This window comes from Nicotiana tabacum, chromosome 19 (genome assembly GCF_000715075.1).
Source record: "Nicotiana tabacum cultivar K326 chromosome 19, ASM71507v2, whole genome shotgun sequence".
In the NCBI taxonomy this organism is placed as follows: domain Eukaryota; kingdom Viridiplantae; phylum Streptophyta; class Magnoliopsida; order Solanales; family Solanaceae; genus Nicotiana; species Nicotiana tabacum.
In genome coordinates, this window is record NC_134098.1 from 121,341,014 (window position 1) to 121,360,330 (window position 19,317).

General features: G+C 28.9%; 1 protein-coding gene across 1 annotated transcript; it reads right to left on the minus strand.

Annotated features, from left to right (window-relative positions):
- Positions 1–14,459: 14,459 nt before the first annotated feature.
- LOC107768218 (heavy metal-associated isoprenylated plant protein 35) lies at positions 14,460–16,437 on the minus strand. The gene is made up of 3 exons (XM_016587320.2): positions 16,183–16,437; positions 16,000–16,075; positions 14,460–15,818 (listed from the first exon to the last, which is right to left on the minus strand). Exons 1-3 carry the CDS (start codon positions 16,234–16,236, stop codon positions 14,809–14,811), a joined length of 1,140 nt encoding a protein of 379 aa, XP_016442806.1. The 5' UTR covers positions 16,237–16,437; the 3' UTR covers positions 14,460–14,808.
- Positions 16,438–19,317: the final 2,880 nt, after the last annotated feature.

Consider the following 19,317-nt stretch of genomic DNA (forward strand, 5'->3'; position numbering starts at 1 on the left):
CGTGAAGCGGAATACGATCGCGTAGCTTTGAGACCTTGTGACTCGCGAACGCGTGAGGACGGTCATGTTCGCGTAGAGTAACGGAGCAGGAGTGGAGGTCACGCGTTTGCTCTATGCGATCGTGTGAAGAGGACTGCGATCGCGTAGAGCTGGAACTCTGTGCTTTGCGATCGCGTGGGGATATACGCAATCGCGTAGAGTTAATTTGGGTAATGGAAATTTGTGCTTCCGATCGCGTGCGGATGTTCGCGATCGCGTGCAGATGTTCGCGATCGCGAAGAGTAAAAGCCTGGGCAGAGAGTTTAAGTTCTGAAAATGGGACCCATTTTCTATTTTTAACGATTTGGAGCTCGGATTGAGGCGAGTTTTGGGAGATTTTCAGAGAAAACATCGGGATAAGTGTTCTTAACTCAATTTTGGTTAGATTACCCAAATCCATCATTGTTTTTATCAGTTAATTGGTAATTTAAGTTGGAAAATTTTGAAAATCCTCTTGGATAGATTTGAGGAATTGAGGGTCGAATTGTTATTAGAATTTAGTCATTTTGGTATGGTTAGACTCGTAGTTGAACGGGCGTTCATATTTCGTAACTTTCGTCGGACTACGAGACGTGGGCCCCACGAGCAATTTTTGAGTTAATTTCGAATTTTATTTAAAAATGTAGTATCTTCTTATGGAATTGATTCTATAATTTTTGTTGACTGTATCGAATTAATTATGACTAGATACGAGTCGCTCAGAGTCGAAAAGTTAAGGAAAAAGCATACTACTTGGTTAAATTGGAGCAAGTCGAGGTAAGTGACTTGTCTAACCTTGTGTGGGGAAAATTTTTCCTAGGATTGGTATTGTTGTGATAATTACAATGTATTGAAAGTCGTGTACACGAGATGACGAGTGTGTACACGGGCTAAATATGAAATATTATGTCTTTAAATTGTGTAGAGCACTGTTGCATATAAATTAAATTATTTTATTTTGTTATATTCATCATCATTAATATATTTTCATATTTTAAATTTGTCTGACTTGTTCCTGCTAAGTATTTTACCTGTATAGTTGAAACTCTGTTTTCTTTTGTTCTGTGCGTTACTTGAAGGAAGAATTTCTTAATTTATTATTATAAAAAAAATGAAGAAATTTACATTTAAAATTTTGATATTTAGACAAGTGTGAAATATTATTTTTGCTGAATATTTTATGAGATTTTCGTACTTATTGTGATGGAGACGTGAGCTCTTTATTATGGAAAAATATTGTTGTTGATTTATTTTGGCAAGTTGAAATATTTGGGCACTTGAGGTGCAAATTGTGATATATTGTGATATTGATAAGCATGCGGTGGTATAAGGTCGGGGTGTGAAAATGCATGTGGTGAGATAAGGGTGGATTGATACACGTGGCTAGTAGGGGGAACTAATAGAAGTCATACGGTGTGATAAGGATGGCTAAAACGTGGGATGCTATTTCGGGAAAAAATATTTTCTTTAGAATAAATTGTGAAGGCTCCCGCGGTAAGATAAGAAAATGAGATATTGTGAATTTATTTATGATTTGGGACTACGAGGCGGTACCTCGTGAGTGTCCTTGTTGATATTGATTTATGGCCACAGTTGCCTTTGATTATTTATTGTGATTTTCTTAAAGTTGAAAGGAATTCTGTTTTGATTCAACGAGATATTATTTGCCATTATTTTATGTAATTAAATGGTGACATGCTACTTGATTCATTTTCATTGTCATTTTATTTTATTATATTGTTAAACATTTTACCATGCTATTATTATTTTCCAGTAGGGCCTGACCTGATCTCGTCACTACTCTATCGAGGTTAGGCTTGGCACTTACTGGGTACCGCTGTGGTGTACTCATATTACGCTTCTGCACATCTTTTTGTGCAGATTCAGGTACTTCTTACCAGCCCAGATATCAGTGAGTACCTGTGCACGGAGATTTCGAGGTATATCTGCCAGCGTCCGCAGAATCCGGAGTCCCCTTCTATTATTGTTATGTTGCTTCCTTATTTTTTTTAGACTCTGTTATATAGAGACATTGAGGATAAATTCTTAGAAGCTTGTGACTTATTTCTACCGGATTTTGGGAGTTAAAATTGTTTGAATTGTAGTTTATTTATTTCATATATCTATTATTATTCCGCATTGATAGGCTTACCTAGTCTTAAAGATTAGGTGCCATCACGACATCCTACGGAGGGAATTTGGGGTCGTGACAGTGTTGGACCCGGGCTTGTGTTCCAGCTCGTCACTACTTTCAACCTAAGGTTAGGTTTGTTACTTATTTAGTACATGGGGTCGGTTGTACTCATACTACACTTCTGCACCTTGCGTGCAGATATTGGATGTTGATGTTGCTGTGATCGACGGGAGCTGGATTTGAAGATGTACCTGTGTTCCGGTCATAGCTGCCTCTTGTTCATGGTAGCCTTAGATTTATAAGAATTTATTTATGTACATTGCGAACAGATGATGTATTTATTTCATACCTGTTTTATAAATTTTAATCTTAGAAGCTCATGATTGTACTATCAGTCCTTGGGGAGTGTATTAGAGTCAATTATATATTAATAGAATTGGATAGTTATTAATTGGTTTACCTACATTTGTGCATTAGACTATCCTTATTATTTCTCTTATATCAAATATGGTTCTGGAAAAACAAAAAAAAGTATGCATGTATTAATAAGATAATACCGCTTAATGATAATATAACCTAAATATAAACCTGATAGAAGAAGTAAATCATTAAAATAATCAGCCTCACATGCTAATAAACTTACAAGTCGAATTATAATAATAAGAAATTAGAACTGCTTGAGTCTCATGTTGTAAGATTTTCTCATGTTCTTTGTTGAACACAGTCTTGGGAGTAATACTAATCACATGTATATAGATTCCGGTTCTCACATGAAACGTGCTAAACAGCGACGAATATACTGAGACTCACCAATATAAAATGGGATAAAATCAACAAAATCAAATTTGATATCAAACTTATACTTACTTCCTCTACAATATGAAAGTCAAACTTCCATTGTGAAGTTTTTGAAGATAAAATTTATTGATTGCTCCACTTTTTGAAGATAAAATTTATAAAACAGGAAATTACATAATATTATGAATATTTAAACAAACGTACTTGAAGTTGTAAAAGAAAATATTGTTTGCTTCTGTAATTAACATGAAAAGAAAATATTGTTTGCTTCTCTGATTACTAGTAAGTTAAATTTGGAAAATTTATACTTTCGGAAAAAACTTATTTGTACCAATATTCACGCCACATCACATTAATATAACCATAGTTAAATGATAGGTTTAGGCGAGAGTACATATCTATCTATATATCTATATTATTATAAAAGCATGAATACAATGTCGGTTTACAAAAATAACCTTCTAATATTAAGCATAATAACTCATAATAAAAGGATATAACCGAAATTCTAGATATTAGCCTTATAATCCTATTAGTTTTAGAACATAATACTAAACGTTAGGAATCCTACATGATTACCTTTAGGAATCCTATTAATATAATTACTTTCCGGCTGTCTAATTCATATAAAATTGAACAAGTAAATATATTTAGTAATGTAATCCTATTACTTTTAGGATATACTTCTTAAAAGTTCCTATTACTAATTTAATTTAAAAATGTATTATAATATTCTATTACTAATTTAATTTAAGAATGTATTATATTGTCCAAATCCATTTAGAAAAAGGAGAGCCTATATTATTATAAAAGTATAAATACAATATTAATATACCAGAATAGCCCACAAATATTAAACGGGAGAACTCATAGGGAAATGGCATAACTGCAATAACTTATTTTTTGGACTACAATACCTTCTATGCTAATTTTTAATATTTAATATTTTAAAATTAATAAAATTTGTCTATTAAATTCTTATTAAAAATATGTAGGATGGTTTAATAAAATCAATTTCATCAGAATCCTAAATGAACTGCATAAAGAGTTGACATTGAAAAAAAAAAGATACGCCCACGATAATATATTTTTATATTATATTTGAACTATTTTCCTACTCAAATAATATATTTTTTTATCAATTTTTCGTGTAATATTTAAAAATACCCAATTATTAAACTACAACTAAGAAAATATTTAAGAATATAAATGTGTGAGAAAGAGAGAAAAAAATAGTTGGTAAGAGTCAATATCATTAATGATTCTACAGACATAAAGATCTAAAAGTGAAATGTCATATCAATCTTTTACTCTTTGAAAATAAAATTTATGGTGGATAAAATTATAATTAAGACTAAATATTCAAAACAAGAGATGAACTAATATTAAGATCTAAATTAACATAGAATAAATTATTTTTTATGTTAAAATTAAATAATTAATTTTTTAATTAATTATTTAGCAAGAGAATCCAATTCAATTATTTTTTTTTAATTCATCACATGAATAAAATTCTTATTCAGGTTAAAAAATTCTTAGGGTACATAAATTTATTTCATAAAAAGAGCGTTAGAACACAAAGTAAAAAGGTTAATATATTATTAAGAATCAAAATGCTATACAAGTGTCCGAGAAAATACAATTAAAGCTAAATATTAAACAAGAATAAGCTTTCAATACTATATTAAGAGTCGACTCTGCTATAACGGGATTATTCTTTGTAGATGTATCCGGCGGAATCGAAATAATATTTCGATGTCATGCATTACTTGCAAATATCATATCAAGAGGTATGACACTGTTAGCAATAATAGCAAGTGGTATACCAACAACGATTTTATTGTGAGGCCACCCACTTTAGATTTGATATACCTTTTCAAATAACTTAAATAACCATCACAAATATATCAAAGCAGAGCAATTGTGCTAAATTTATAAGGAAAGCAAAATTGATAATATGGGATGAAACACTTATGGCTAAGTGGCAAACGGAGTTCTACAGTTATATTGGATATTAATGAACCGTTTGGTGAAAAATTAATAGTTTGGGAGATAATTTATGTCAAGTACTATCAGTAGTTCCAAAATCGACAAAAGCAAAGACTGTAAAAGGCAGCTTGCCAAAGTTATACTTCTCGCCTCAAATGAAAAAGATTCAACTGATAAAAAATATAAAGTAAGAACAGATCCACTATTCAGTGTCTTCTTACTTTGTGTCGGAAACGAATAAAAGTATCCAATAAAAGATGATTTGGTTCTTCCTGAACACTTGGTTATCAATCCCAATGGTAATAGTAGTGCATTTAATAAGAGAAATATTTCTATCATTAGATTAAAACGCAATTTGTACAAATCGCATGATAGAATTAAAAAGACATCTTAGCTAGCAGAAATGAATATGCTGATCAACTAAATAAAAGGTTGATTGCAAAATTTTATAGTAAGAACAAAATATTTTTCTGTTTTTGACTCAGCAAAAAATGATACCAATAATTACTACCAAGAAGAATATTTAAATACTTTAATACCAAACGACCTTCTACCATACATGTTTGTTGTCAAGTTTATTATTTCTTACGTATGTTAGTGTCACCGTATATATAATAGACTAAGTTGATCTTCCATTGTATATAGGTTGATTTTGAAGAAAAATAAGCATGTCATGCTACTGAAAAACTTAAATACGCCAAATAGCTTATGTAATATCACACAGATGGTATATAGAAGTTTTGACAATAACGTCATACATACAAAAATTATGATACTGGTCAATGTGCTTCTAAGTATATTCTTATCCCTAAATTCAACTTTCGTCTTCCGAAACTAAGAAATATTCTTTTAAATTTGTGTGAAAATATTTTTTAGTATGTTTATGTTTTGCAAATATAATAAATAAAGTACAAGGACAAACATCCTAAATATTGGACTATATTTACCGCAATATATTTTCTTGCACGAATAACTGTATGTTACACTTTCAAGAGGGATATCAAGATCGACAACAAGAGCCTGGTTAAGGCAGAGCAACCAAAGCATTAGGAGGAAATATACACAAAAGAATATTGTCCACAAAGAAGTGTTCGTTAAGATACCATCACATTAAATACTTTTAAACTATAATACATAATTATCTAACTAACATGACAAAATTGATCATTTGTGTAAGTGTTGATGATGTCCTTTTATTTTAAATTCATGTATTATGCTAATGTAATAATATTTTCGGCATTTAGATGATTGTTGAATTATTATACATAAAGTTTCTCTTATTAATTAAATTTTATTTTTCTTTCATATAAATAAATATTTAAATCATCATGTGTCATTATTAACGTGTAACGCACGTTCATAGATACTAGTACTATATTAAAAGCATGAAGGTGATTAGTGAAATGTCGTTCGACTTTTTTATCCTTTTAAAATAGAGTTCACATTGAATAAAATAGTCATTTGATTATTTACCTAATATATTTAGGATCTTATAATCACCTAAAATTTTGTATATTGAATCCTTCCTTATTAAAAATAATACTATATAAGAAATCCAAATATTTAATACTTTTAAAGCAATTATAATTATAACTAATACAAATCCTTTCCAAGCATGAACTGCGTAATATGTCAACATAAAAATGTAAAGTTTAAATGGAAACTTTACGTCATTAATATGGTGGAAAAACTAGAGCATCTTTTATGAGCTATGTTTTAAAATTCAAGTTTATGTTACATTCAATTAGATAATATGTATAATTATTTTTATTTGGTTGAGTATTTAAATGATTGGTTCATAGGTAAAATACTAGCACTTCGGTCCAAACTAGAATATATTGAACTTTCTTATAAGTCTATTCATTCATATACTAACATTTATTTTACAAATTGAAACTAGATAAAAAGGGAAAATCAGATTTATATAATGATAAAATCAAACAAAAAGCACGATTAAGTTGGATTTAAAATAAAACACAACAAAAATTATATAGTGTTGGATTTAGTCTCAAATATTTTTGAATCGCAATACTTTGAAAGTTACGGATACCAATCTCAAGCTACTCTAAGAAATAAAAAAAAAACTAATGCAAACACACGCATCTTGTTCGGAAATTTATTTAATATTTCAACTAAATCTTGCACATTAGATCCTTTCCTTATTTTAATTATGTGATATAATAATTTCATAAAAGAAAAGTAACACCAAAAATGAAAATTTTCACAGAGAATAAGTAAAAACATAACTATTACTTGCTATATGCTTGAATTATTTGTTGTATAAAATCATAATCAATTAGTTTTATATAATTTAATTATCTTTAAATAAAAAATGAAAGTGAAAAAAACTAATTAGTAGGAAGCCATAACTAAATTAGATAGTGTCGATCTGCTCTCCTTCGATTTTCTTATTCTTAATTACATATATATAATCGGTCCTAAAATTAAAATCAATTGGTTTATATAATTTAATTATCTTAGTAAAAATGAAAAATAGAGAAAAGAATTTGTGAAAATTTATGTTTAGTTGTCCGGGTATAAAATAGTATGTCATTAGCCTTTAATCAAAGATTCATACTATAAAATTTATGTACCAGAATATAAAATATTATAATAAATTCTATAATTAGATATAAATTATTTTAATATTTACAATTATTATACTCTTTAATTAACATCCAATTCTAAAAATACTTTTTAAATGACACTTATCAATTGCACGCTGATATACAAAATTTAATAATATTTATATAATATTTTTAAAGCTCTAAACTTCTTAATATGTGGTACACGCGCAAAGCGCGTAGGAATGAATTCTTTTAGTCTTTTAGATTATTTTTAATATGCCATGTATTTCAAAGTTATTGTAAATTTTTTATTGGCATGATGACATAATCCTATTAACTTAATTATTGATTTAAACTCTATGCTGCTTAGTATTTTTTATGTTCATCTATAACTTTATTCATATATTTGATAATTTTTTATATTGTTCTCATACCAATTTTGGTTGTATAAACTTTTTGAGATGTGAATAAGCAGACGAATCAAATAAGAGAATAAAATAGGATTGAAATGGTGAGAATAACCCTAAATATTTTTAGATGACTTGATTCATCTTTGTTATTCCAAAACTTTAATTTTCCATATTGTTTTCTAAATATTTCCCCTTTGGAATTACAACAATTGAAAATGTAATACAAGGTTAGTATATATGAAAATTATCATAAATATATCAATGCTAAATTGATAAGTAAAAAATACAAAATCGGGATGAAGCATCTGTAGCCAAACACATTGTCCTTGCACGCATATTTACTTGATGCAAGGCACACGTGCAACACACGTATACTAAACTAGTACTATACTAAAAGTATGAAAGCCCTTAGCGAAATGTCGTTCGCCTTTTTTACCCTTTTAAAATAAAGTTCAAACTGGACAACATAATCATTTAATTATTTTTCTAATATTTAGGACTTCAAAATTAATTAAATATTTCTCATTAATTCATTCCTTATTTAAACTAAGTAGGAAGCATCAATATATTAGGGCATCATATTCTGATATATTTTTGCTTAATTTGAGCAACATTCTACAGGTGCATTATTCATAATTTTTATGCAGTTATTATATACTTTAAATAGGAAAATAATAAAAACTGAGGTTTTTTCCCAACAATGAAACTCGGCGACAAATAGTTGTGTAATTTCGTGTCCTTTGTCTTTGTATTTTAATCAAGAATAATTTTGCCTCTTAATTTATTGTCCCTCCCAATGAAACTATTTGTTGGTCTTAAAATTTAATTTGATACGTATTTATTTATTATTTGATTATTTATTTATATTTATATATTAAATTCTTTCTTATTTAAAATATATAGCAGTATAAAAGATTTGTAGTAGAAAAATCAAAATAATTTTAACCGATTAATTTTAGGTAAAGATTTAGATCATCTTCACATTTGTTCGTCTTTTTTACTTTTTAAAAATAAATTTCATACTAGACAAAATAATCATTATAATAATTTTCTTATATTTAAAAATAATTATTTAATTATTTTTTTAATATTTAAAACTCTGAGTGCTTCCTTATTTAAATTGTATAAAGTATCTATAATTCAATCAATCATTATTCTCTAGAATTACTTTTTTACAATTAGTCAAATCATATTGACGTGCATACATCTAAAACAAATCTATCTATGCTATATTAAAATCAGAAAGACTCTTAGCGAATATCATTCCCCTTTTTTACTATTTAAAAATGCTTTTACAAGGGATAAATTTATAATTTAAGTTAGTTTTGTACTATTTAGGATTTTGAAATCAATTAAAATTTTGCATATTAAATCTTTCCTTATTAAAATAGGGAAGAAGTCATAATATTTAGGAATTCAAAATCAAAAAATATTTTGCCTTATATAGATTGTACTAATTGACAATACATCCTTCATGCGATTACTTATGGAATCAGGATGAGAACAATGGCGACTTCACTTAATTTCTAATAAAATCACATATTCAATTAAAATTTTTAATACAATAACGTCTAAATTAAAATTATTTTAATGCGAAACAATATATGCACTTTAAAAGTTATTATTTTAATCATACGAAGTAGTTAATCCATGTTTAATTAAACATCCAAAATAATTATTTGATATCATATTTAGTTATAACTAGTAATAAAGTACGCGTGTCGCACGTGTATCTATATCAAGAAAGATAAACTTTTTAAAATAATATAAAATAATATATTCAGAACATATATTTATGATATAAAATAAAAATTAATAAAAAATTACAAGTTCTTAAAAATAATAAATATTGATCATATTTAGGACTTGATATTAATCTACATATCAATGAAAATAAACTTTTTAAATAATATTTAAAATTTGTGATTGAGTTATAAAATAAAAATTAATAACAGATAAGTTCCTAAATTAATAAATGTTGATCATGTAAGGATTTTGGATCACTCAAGTGATTTTTCATCCAGTTTGCTCCCATTACTTAATTTTGTCAAATAAGTTCTTATCTTACATATTTTTAGCTTTATTCTTTTATTTTTTAAGTTCTTATTTTGGCGAATAAGTTTTATATGAGATTAACAGTATTTAAATTCTAGAGAAAACTTCTTGTTGATAGCAAATACTATTATTTTTGGTTCTTTTTCCTGGTTGATTGTGTTAACTACTCACTAGAATGATCGGCATTGGGCAATTTGAAAAAGAAAATCCTAAAAAATCAAAAATAATTTAACAATTAATAAGTATAAACTTGAATAGAAAAAATAGTCCATATGACAGTGTCAATGATTCAACAACTTATTTTGAGTGAAAAAATAAAATTTTAAAATGATTGAATAAAATTTCGTGTACATAGAAAATCTCAAATTAATAGAAAAATATTTAATAATAAAAGAAGATGAACAATCGAGAATTAATAACAATAAATTACAATCTTGAATAGACTTTCAATTTAGATAAGATGACTCTCCTAATATTTATAATAAATTAGTTAATATATGAAAAAACGATATGGAATCGTATGTTGGAAGGGGTGAAAAATGAAAGAAAATAATTAATTACAACTTATTTAGAATACATGTTGTCTTATGTCTCGTCCACATTCCTTCAAGGACAAAACTATTCAACTTGAAGTAATAAAGGTTAAAGATAAGTTGGTTTTAAACTTCGAAACATTAGGCATAATTAATTAATATACTATAATTTTGAAATCATTCAAACTATAAATCTTGTGGAAGTCTAAAATGCATATTAATACCTCTTAGTTCTGTCTAGAACACCTTTTTATAAAAAAAATTAAATTAATATAAAACTTTTATATTTTTTTATAATAAAATAAAATGAGTATTATGCATATTGGTGTCTCTTTTGTTGTTGTTGTTGCTGCTGCTGCTGCAGCAGCAGCATATTGGTGTCTCTTTGTTTTTTCTCTTAAATTTATTCTTTCTTTCCCTTTTATGAGAACATAACCTTATTGTTAGATAATTGAAAGAAGAAAATTTATAATTTAAAACACATATATTATATAAATAAATGAAAAGTCAGTGAAATAATATACGAATACGAATTTTTTTAGTCAAATCTTTCTAAGATTTTGTTTATAAGAATAATGCTTTCCTATTAAATTATTGGAAGCTTCAAAGTAATTAGCTCGTCCGGAACTTAAGTTTTTCCTTTTCGTTTCTTAGGATTATTTTAGGTTTATGTTGTCTTTCAAGTATAACTTTTTTCTAAGGTTATAGCATTTTTATCTTTTTTGCTTATACATTTTTACTGGAGTTGAAAATCAGAAATATTTATAATTCTTATATAATTCAAATGAGAAAAAAGATTTTATGACTAAATATTAGAGAATTAATCAAATGAATATTCTTATAATATTAAAAAATTAATTAAATGGCCATTTCTAAATATTAAAAAATAATTAAATAACTATTTCATCCAATATCATATTTATTTTAATAAATTTTAGTTCACAAGTCTTTATGGATAGGAATACTAAATCGAAAAGAAAAGAAGGTGAGTGAAACCTAATCCCACACAAAAACTAAAATCAACCGAAACCCATTGTTGTCTGTAAAATTTGATATGACATAACATTTAATTTAAAAAATCTAAAAATACATAGTCACATCAACTTAAATTGGACCATTACCTAAATAATTTTTACATCTCATGAAACTTAAACTCTTTCTTAAATAATAATAATAGAACGTTACTTTCTTATGACTCCAGTTAGTATCATTATTATCAATGATCTAAACGATCATTTATTCAATTACATATGGTCAAAACTATGCATGCGATGATTTTGAATACTTCACCTTTCCTTTTCCATGGTGAACTATTATAAAGCACGAATCTTTCATTGACTGCACTAATTAATCGCTAAATTTAAATAGGACTGAATTGTTAATGTTGCAGCACATCTCAGTAATAATGATTTAATTAGGATATGCTAGGTTTGTTAAATCGCACAGATAATTCAAGAAGTCTTTCAAATATAGATAAAATTAAATAATTACATTCCATTAACAAATTATCTATAAATATTAGTCAAGAATTTATAGAAATAAAATCTTACTTGATTTTTAAGTTCTTAAATATTAGGAGTTTTTACCTAATTCAAATAAGAAAAGATTTAATAGTAAATTTTTAATTAATTTCAATGTCCTAAATAGTAGGAATATAATTAAATGACTATTTTATCCGGTATGAACTCTATTTTTAAAGGGTAAAAAAGAAGAACCACATTTCGCTAAGGGTATTCGTGCTTTTAATATAATATAGATAAACCGTACCAGCCTAAATTTATATTATAAAAGCACTAAACCTCTACACGAAATTTTAATCGGTTTTTTATTCTTTAAAATCATTTTTATATTGAATAAAGGGAAAATTTCACATGAGAACAACTGGCTCCCTACTTTTCAATTTTATAGCCCATATTTCAATTTATAACCAACTAGCCCAAAAATAATAGGCTAAGATTCAAAATTCAACTCCAATAGGTTCTCGAAATTACTATTTAATTTTTAAAAACGATTGCTCAAGCTTTTAAGTTAATTTTCAAATTAGTAATTGTGACTCAAATATTAGTTCAACAAATCAAATCTATTTGGGTTGTGAAAATTAGATTTTTAACAAGCTTAAATATGTGAGTTTAAATTTTGAATTTGATTTTGTGAGAAATTTAGAGTGAGTGTTATTTAGACTTGTTAGAAATAGTATAAGTAGATATTATATAAGATTTGAAGTCATTTAATAGAGATTTGGACTGGTTTTGAACAAGAATTGCAACTAAAAATCGCGGAAGAAGTTCGTCTACAAACGCTTGTATAAAGGTGTATAAAAGTGTATAAGATGTGTTTATACACTATTATACAAGATTATACATAATTATACAAAAAACTGATTTCGTCTTCTTCTTTGCGTTTTTTCTAAAATTTAACTCAAATCTTTCTCAAATCTACTCCAAATCACTTCAAATTTAAATTTTGAACTACCTTTTGATATTTTCATTCAATTGGAACAACACCCAATCCACACAACTAACAAACTCAAAAAATCCTATTTTCGAAAGTAAAGCTTTGAATGGCCTTCAATGGTGGACTTCTACTCTTCAACTTTCTTACATTGAAACCAGGTGATACAGGGGGAGAAGCAGTAATGGCGGACGGCCCCTTAAAACATATGTAGAAGATGTGAGAAGAAGATAGAGTGAAAGCAATGGTTGTGAGAACACAAATTTAACTCCATGCTTTTAGAAGCAATGGTTGTAAGAACACAGATTTTGAATTTGCTAGTTCTTTCAAAATATGTACAATATGGTCTAGGTCGGGTAAAACTTAAAAACATGGGCCATTTTTTGTTATGGTGTGAAGTCAAGTGTATTTTCTTGTAATTCGTTCTTGAATAAAAATGTTGTGTAAATATTTTACTAATATTCAAGATTTTAAAATCAATTAACGTTTTGCGTATTAATGTTTTTTTGTATTTGAACTATGTAAGAAGTCCAAACATTTAGGACTTTAAAATGAATTATATATATAAAAAAATCCAAATTAATATGATTACATAGAGTTAGTTAATTTAATAACTTTTATAGTAATTTGTTCGGCCTATTAAATTTTCATGTTTTAGTAATGTTTCCTTTGCTTATGCACATTTCGACAAAGTTATTTAAATCATCATTTTTATTTATTTATTTCAACAACTAAAACTTCATTACATGGATAATATCGAAACCTTAGAAGAGAGAAACTGAGAAAGACATGAATTTGATAATCTTTAAGAATTGTAATAAAAGCTTATGTGTATCCGAAAAATTCCAAATCTTAAATCTTCAAGGGCTATATGCTTTTACCGAAGCTAACAAGAAAGCACGATAATTTGTGAAACTGAACATATGAATTTATAATATTGGAGCATAATCTAAGGTAAATTTTTGAATAGTGATCGAAGAGTTTTACAAATAATTTTTTTTCTTTTATTAAGTTAGCTATATGAGATCAATATGCATAAATTTCAGAAGCGTACACTTTATTTTATAATTCAAACATAATTTTATAAATAATATATAATTTTCAAATAAAAATCACTCGTTGAGATGGGAAACACGCGCAACGATGATGGAGAACACGTGCAACGGTGTACCCTGAAACTAGTACTAACTAATAATGGCTAGCAATAATAGTGTTTATGGCTAGCGATAGTCTATAAAAAAACAAATATTTATACTTACTTGTTTGGCGAAAGTACCATTTTTTTCCCCTTCGATGAAGGAGACGAGTGCACTTAAGAAGAATGAGACATGGGAGATTATTGATTTACCTCCCGGAAAGAAGACTGGGAATCTAAATGCGAAAGGAATAGACTATGCCCGCCTCCTCTATGATATTCCAACCTGAGTACAAGTTTTAAAAAATGAATATATTTGTTCTTTATCTTGAATACTTAATCATAAGTTATTCACCAATGCAAGACAAATTTGCAAATCTATTTTACACAGAATTAGAGAAAAAAAGAGATGAATGAGGCAAAAGAGCCAAAGTACAACTAAGCATTACATGGCTAAGCTACTTTTTAGACTAAAAAACGTAAATGTCTACTAAATAAAGCTAAAACATTCAACAAGAAGCAACAACCCACTTAAAGATCAAAGCCCCCAACGCCTAACACCTGGCATTTTCTAAATTTCACCCTAATCTCTCCGTTTTTATATTTATCTACATAAAACCCCAAAATTAAACCCTCTTATACTTGGAACTTATACAAGCAGTATAAGCCGTATACTCCAAAATCCTACGTATAATAATGCCCGGATTTTGTAATTTCATCACATAACAGAGCACCCATTTGGATTTTCATCACTAAACATTTCAAATGAATCCAGCGGCTGGCGTGGATACGAGTCCAGATCGGACGGTGGAGGTTCCGTGACGGGACCAGAATACGTATACGCATACGAAATTGGAGGTGCCGAAGCATAATACGATGCCGTATAGGTACTCGTAGGTTGCGCTGTATTGTAGCTAACGACGTATGCTGGTGGTGGGGAGTAGTACTGTGGGCCCTGCTGCAGGTAGTAATGATAATCTGGATGACGTGGAGGGCTACCATTGGTCGGAACAAAAGCTTGTGGGCCCATATCATGATGTTCGAATTCTGGACCTGCCGGAGCAACACTTGAATGTGTCCCCTCCGCGTTGTTACCGTTTTGCCCTTTCTTTTTCTTCTTTTTACCAGTACTACCACTTGCTTCAACACCTGGGCCACCACCGCTTTTTTCGCCACTAACAGAAGCATTATCACTGTCAGAACCTTTTTTCTCCGCCGCCACCGGAATTTGTTGTTTACCGGCGGAGACAATTTCTGGTTTCTTCCCCTCAGATTTAGACTCCTTTATTGCTTCGTTGCTGTTCCCTTTTTCACCGCCAGCTTCATTACCCTTAACTACCGGGCCATCATTAGAGTCGGTGCCGGTTTCTTCCTCCGGTTTAGCTGAACCAGTGCTGGGCTTCTCACTTTTGGTGGGTGCTTCACCGCTGGCAGCTTGAATTTTTCCAGAAGCTTCTTTTGGTACTATAACTTTAGCTTTTGATTTCACCTCTTTGTTGATAATAGTATCTGGTTGACTATTTGTTGCAGGTTCTTTGCTTTGTTGGTCAATTTGTTTCTCTTTGTTCTTGTTTTTAGCAGGCTTTTTCTCCTTGTGATCAGGTTGTTGTGGCAATAATTCGGCGGGTTTACCGGACTTCTGTAGCCTCCTGAGTAAAGATTCGGCTTCTACGTTACCAGTGACTGTTGCTCTCTGTTGCTTGAGATCAATATCTATGGCATATACTCCTGAAAAAGGAAGGAAAAATTAAATTTTTAAGACTGGAGAACTGGAAACTTTTAAACCTCTAGCTAAATACAGAAATTTCAAAATATTTTTTAAAAAAAAATTTAAACAAATTAATAAGAGCATGTTATGAAGCTCAAGGAGAGAAATGAAGAGGTAACTGAGAAGGGGATATATAAATACCAGGGACTTGTTGGAGAATTTTCTTGACTTTCCTTTTGCAGCCTACGCAGTGAATGGAAACTTTCAAGACCCATGTCTGTAGAAATAATATGCATGAAGATGTTAGTATAACATAATAAATGGAGATGCTTCAATTTGAGAAAAAAATTAAAAAAATGGAATGAAGTAGTTAATAAGACAAACCTTGTAGTTCATGAGCTGCTCTGGGGGATCTTCTGGTATGTCTTGTGCTGCCATTATTAAACTATATAAGCCAATAATAAGAAGAAGAAGAGGAGGAGGAGGAGGAAGGAATTAGGTGAGGAGAAGAAGAGGAAAAGATTTATGCGCTCAAGAGAAAGTGTGAAGGGAGAGAGAGGCTTTTTTTTAAGAGAGAGAAATAGAGGAAAGTGAGGAGAGTGAAGTAGATTGAGGGAGGCGCGAAGCTATCTATAGGCAAGCTCGGTTCTTTACACGGACTGCATTTTATACTGCGAGTTCGGAAATTTTCTGTTTCTTAACCAACGGACAACTTAGAATTAAAATAACACTTCATTCCTTTAAATGAAACTATTTCCTTCCTAAGTCAATTACTCCTTTTTAAATTTAAAAATAATTTTAACTTAAATTTATAATTCTATCATTAACGAAATTTTTTTATAACTATACAAATACTCTGGGCTCTTTTTTGATTTATTTAGGACCATAAATTTTAAATTTTTTTATTTTTTCTTAAATTTCGTGTCCAATCAAATAAGTTCACGTAAATTGAAACGAATGAAATAGTAAATAAGTTACCAAAACTTTCTTTTCGTAATTATTAATTATTAATTTCTTGAATCATTTTGTTTTCTTTTTGACAAATATCTATAGATTGATTACCTTGCTTGCTTCATAACTTGGAAAGTAAATGGAATAATGAGACAACAAGAATCTATTTGAGAAAATGGTAAAATTATTTTTTAAGAATGTTCTTTGAAAACCGTATTTTGGGAGTAATTTTTTTGTTTTTCAAAAGTTTTCTTTTTGCTAATGTAATTTAAATTATCAAGATAACTTTAGCATTAATTTTTTCAAAATTTTGCCTGAGCAAACACCATTGCCACGTGTTTGTTTGGTGATAAAATTTTCCAGTGTTTTGGGAAAATTGAAAAAATTTAAAAAGTTATTTTTCCTTCAAAGCTTGCTAAAATTAATTTGCAAGAATTTGAATTATCCCGTTGCAGGCACAAAGGCACTATTTGAGTTGTCTGTCATAAAAAATCACCTAAACACAGCAATTCTAGCAACATTATTTTGTAAAAATCTCTTCCAAAACTTTTTGCAAGAAGCTGTGCAAGCATAATACTTTCATCTTTGGTGCATATAAAAATACAATTTAACAGTATGGTAAAAATTTATTGCTTTTGCTTTTCGTTTTGGTCATTTAGACGAACTTTTGCTTATGTATAATTAAAAAAAATCGAAAGAAAATATATTTATTACACTCTGTACGAATGTGCAAAAAATACAAAACAAGAAAGCGGTTTGTTTCACCTGACACTTGAAAAAACTTTAGTTACATATTGGGTTAAGACTTCAATTTCTAGAAAATCGTATATATGTGCAATCACTTTAATTTGTTGAGGTTACATTTTATATGTTGTCGGTTTAATATTATTTTATACCATCAAACACTTATAAGATAGTAATAATAAGTCTTTAATGTAGATGTTAAACGATAATCTAATAAAATTGATAATCAACTTGTTATAATTACAGGCTAACCTACATATACAACTTGTTAATTTCCTAATTTCTGTTAACGGATCATGCCATTTAAATACCACTTTAAATTCCTTAACACAACTGCCCGGAAGAAACTGTACTAGAAACAGAAATTTAAAGAAGAAAGCGTGTGTATGTGGAAAGTATAAATATTAGGAGGAGTGAAGGAATTTTTTCTCTAACATTTTGGAAGATGTTTCCTAGAGGATTCAAAAGGTTTTGGGAAACTTAGGTTCACTATTAACGGTTATTCACCTTATCAGATACGTCTCAAGAACTTGTTCCTCTATATGCTAGTGCATTCAATTTTTTTTTAGTTTCTCACGGGTGTTTGGTATCTGTATTGGGGCTCGACTAAATTCGAATTCCCGTTGCAAAGTATCACATTAGGGGTAAAACGTTTCCTAACAAAGGCAACTTCATACCTGGGGCTCGAACCCGAGACCCTCTGGTTAAAGATAAAGGAGTACTTACCACTCCATCACAACCTTTATAGGTTCATTCAAAATTATTATTCCCTTCTTCCTATGATCAATATTGTGATTTGATTTCATACTATTATTAAAACGACCAAATAACTGAAAACAAAAAGGAGGTCAATTTCAGAAGATAGGTGAAGTGAGGCAAAACGAGTGATTCATTCGGATCAACTAATTTTTCAACTCGGAAACTGAGAAGCAATGGAATGTCGCTGTAATCTTAAACAACATAAACTTTAATTTTTTTTTTTTTTTTTAACAAACAGTGCATTTTATTCATCTCCAAAAGAGTACATTATGCTTAGGGAATAGGGAGTAGCAACATCTTCTCCCTAGTCCATCTTGAAAGATAGACACACCTGTCTTTTAACATTTTGAGATAAGGTAAATGCATTTGAGCCGGAAAGACAATAACATTATGAAGTTTACATAAATACTCTATCCTATACAAAAATTACCTCTGCTAACTACCTTACTGAATGGTAAAGTGTGTTTAAAGTATACTGAATCAGTAAGTTTACTTTTTCCGTCAAGAACCAACACAATTTGATCAAAATCTAAACCAAATGGTAAGCAGGTGTAATATTTCTACAAATATATATATTTTTTCGAAACACTCTTGTTGATTGTCGTCATTGTGAGTGTAATTGTATCCATACTTTGAACTAATTAAGGGACGCAATGCTAAGAGGATTGTCTATCCTATTTTGTAAAATTTAGCTATCATGATGCACGAGTGGCGAAATTCTTGTCCAATTAATGTCTTTTAGTTTATTTTTTGATTTTTCCCCACTAACATTTGAGTAAATACTTACTTGATATTTATACTAATAAAATAATTTAACTATAATTAAAGTGAGAATACACATTTGACGATTTATAATAAAAACACTACATCTTATATTCGTCAGTTTATTGTAATTCTGAATGTGACTAAGTTTTTACTCTCCCTCTACTACAATTTCACATCATTGAATACCAGAAAGATCATTTCACCCTTAGCAACTAAAACATGTTGTCGGCCTTTGTTGAGTACTGCTTCAGCTTTAATTAAGAACCTTAAACATAGTGTTTGATTACGTGTCAACAGCCA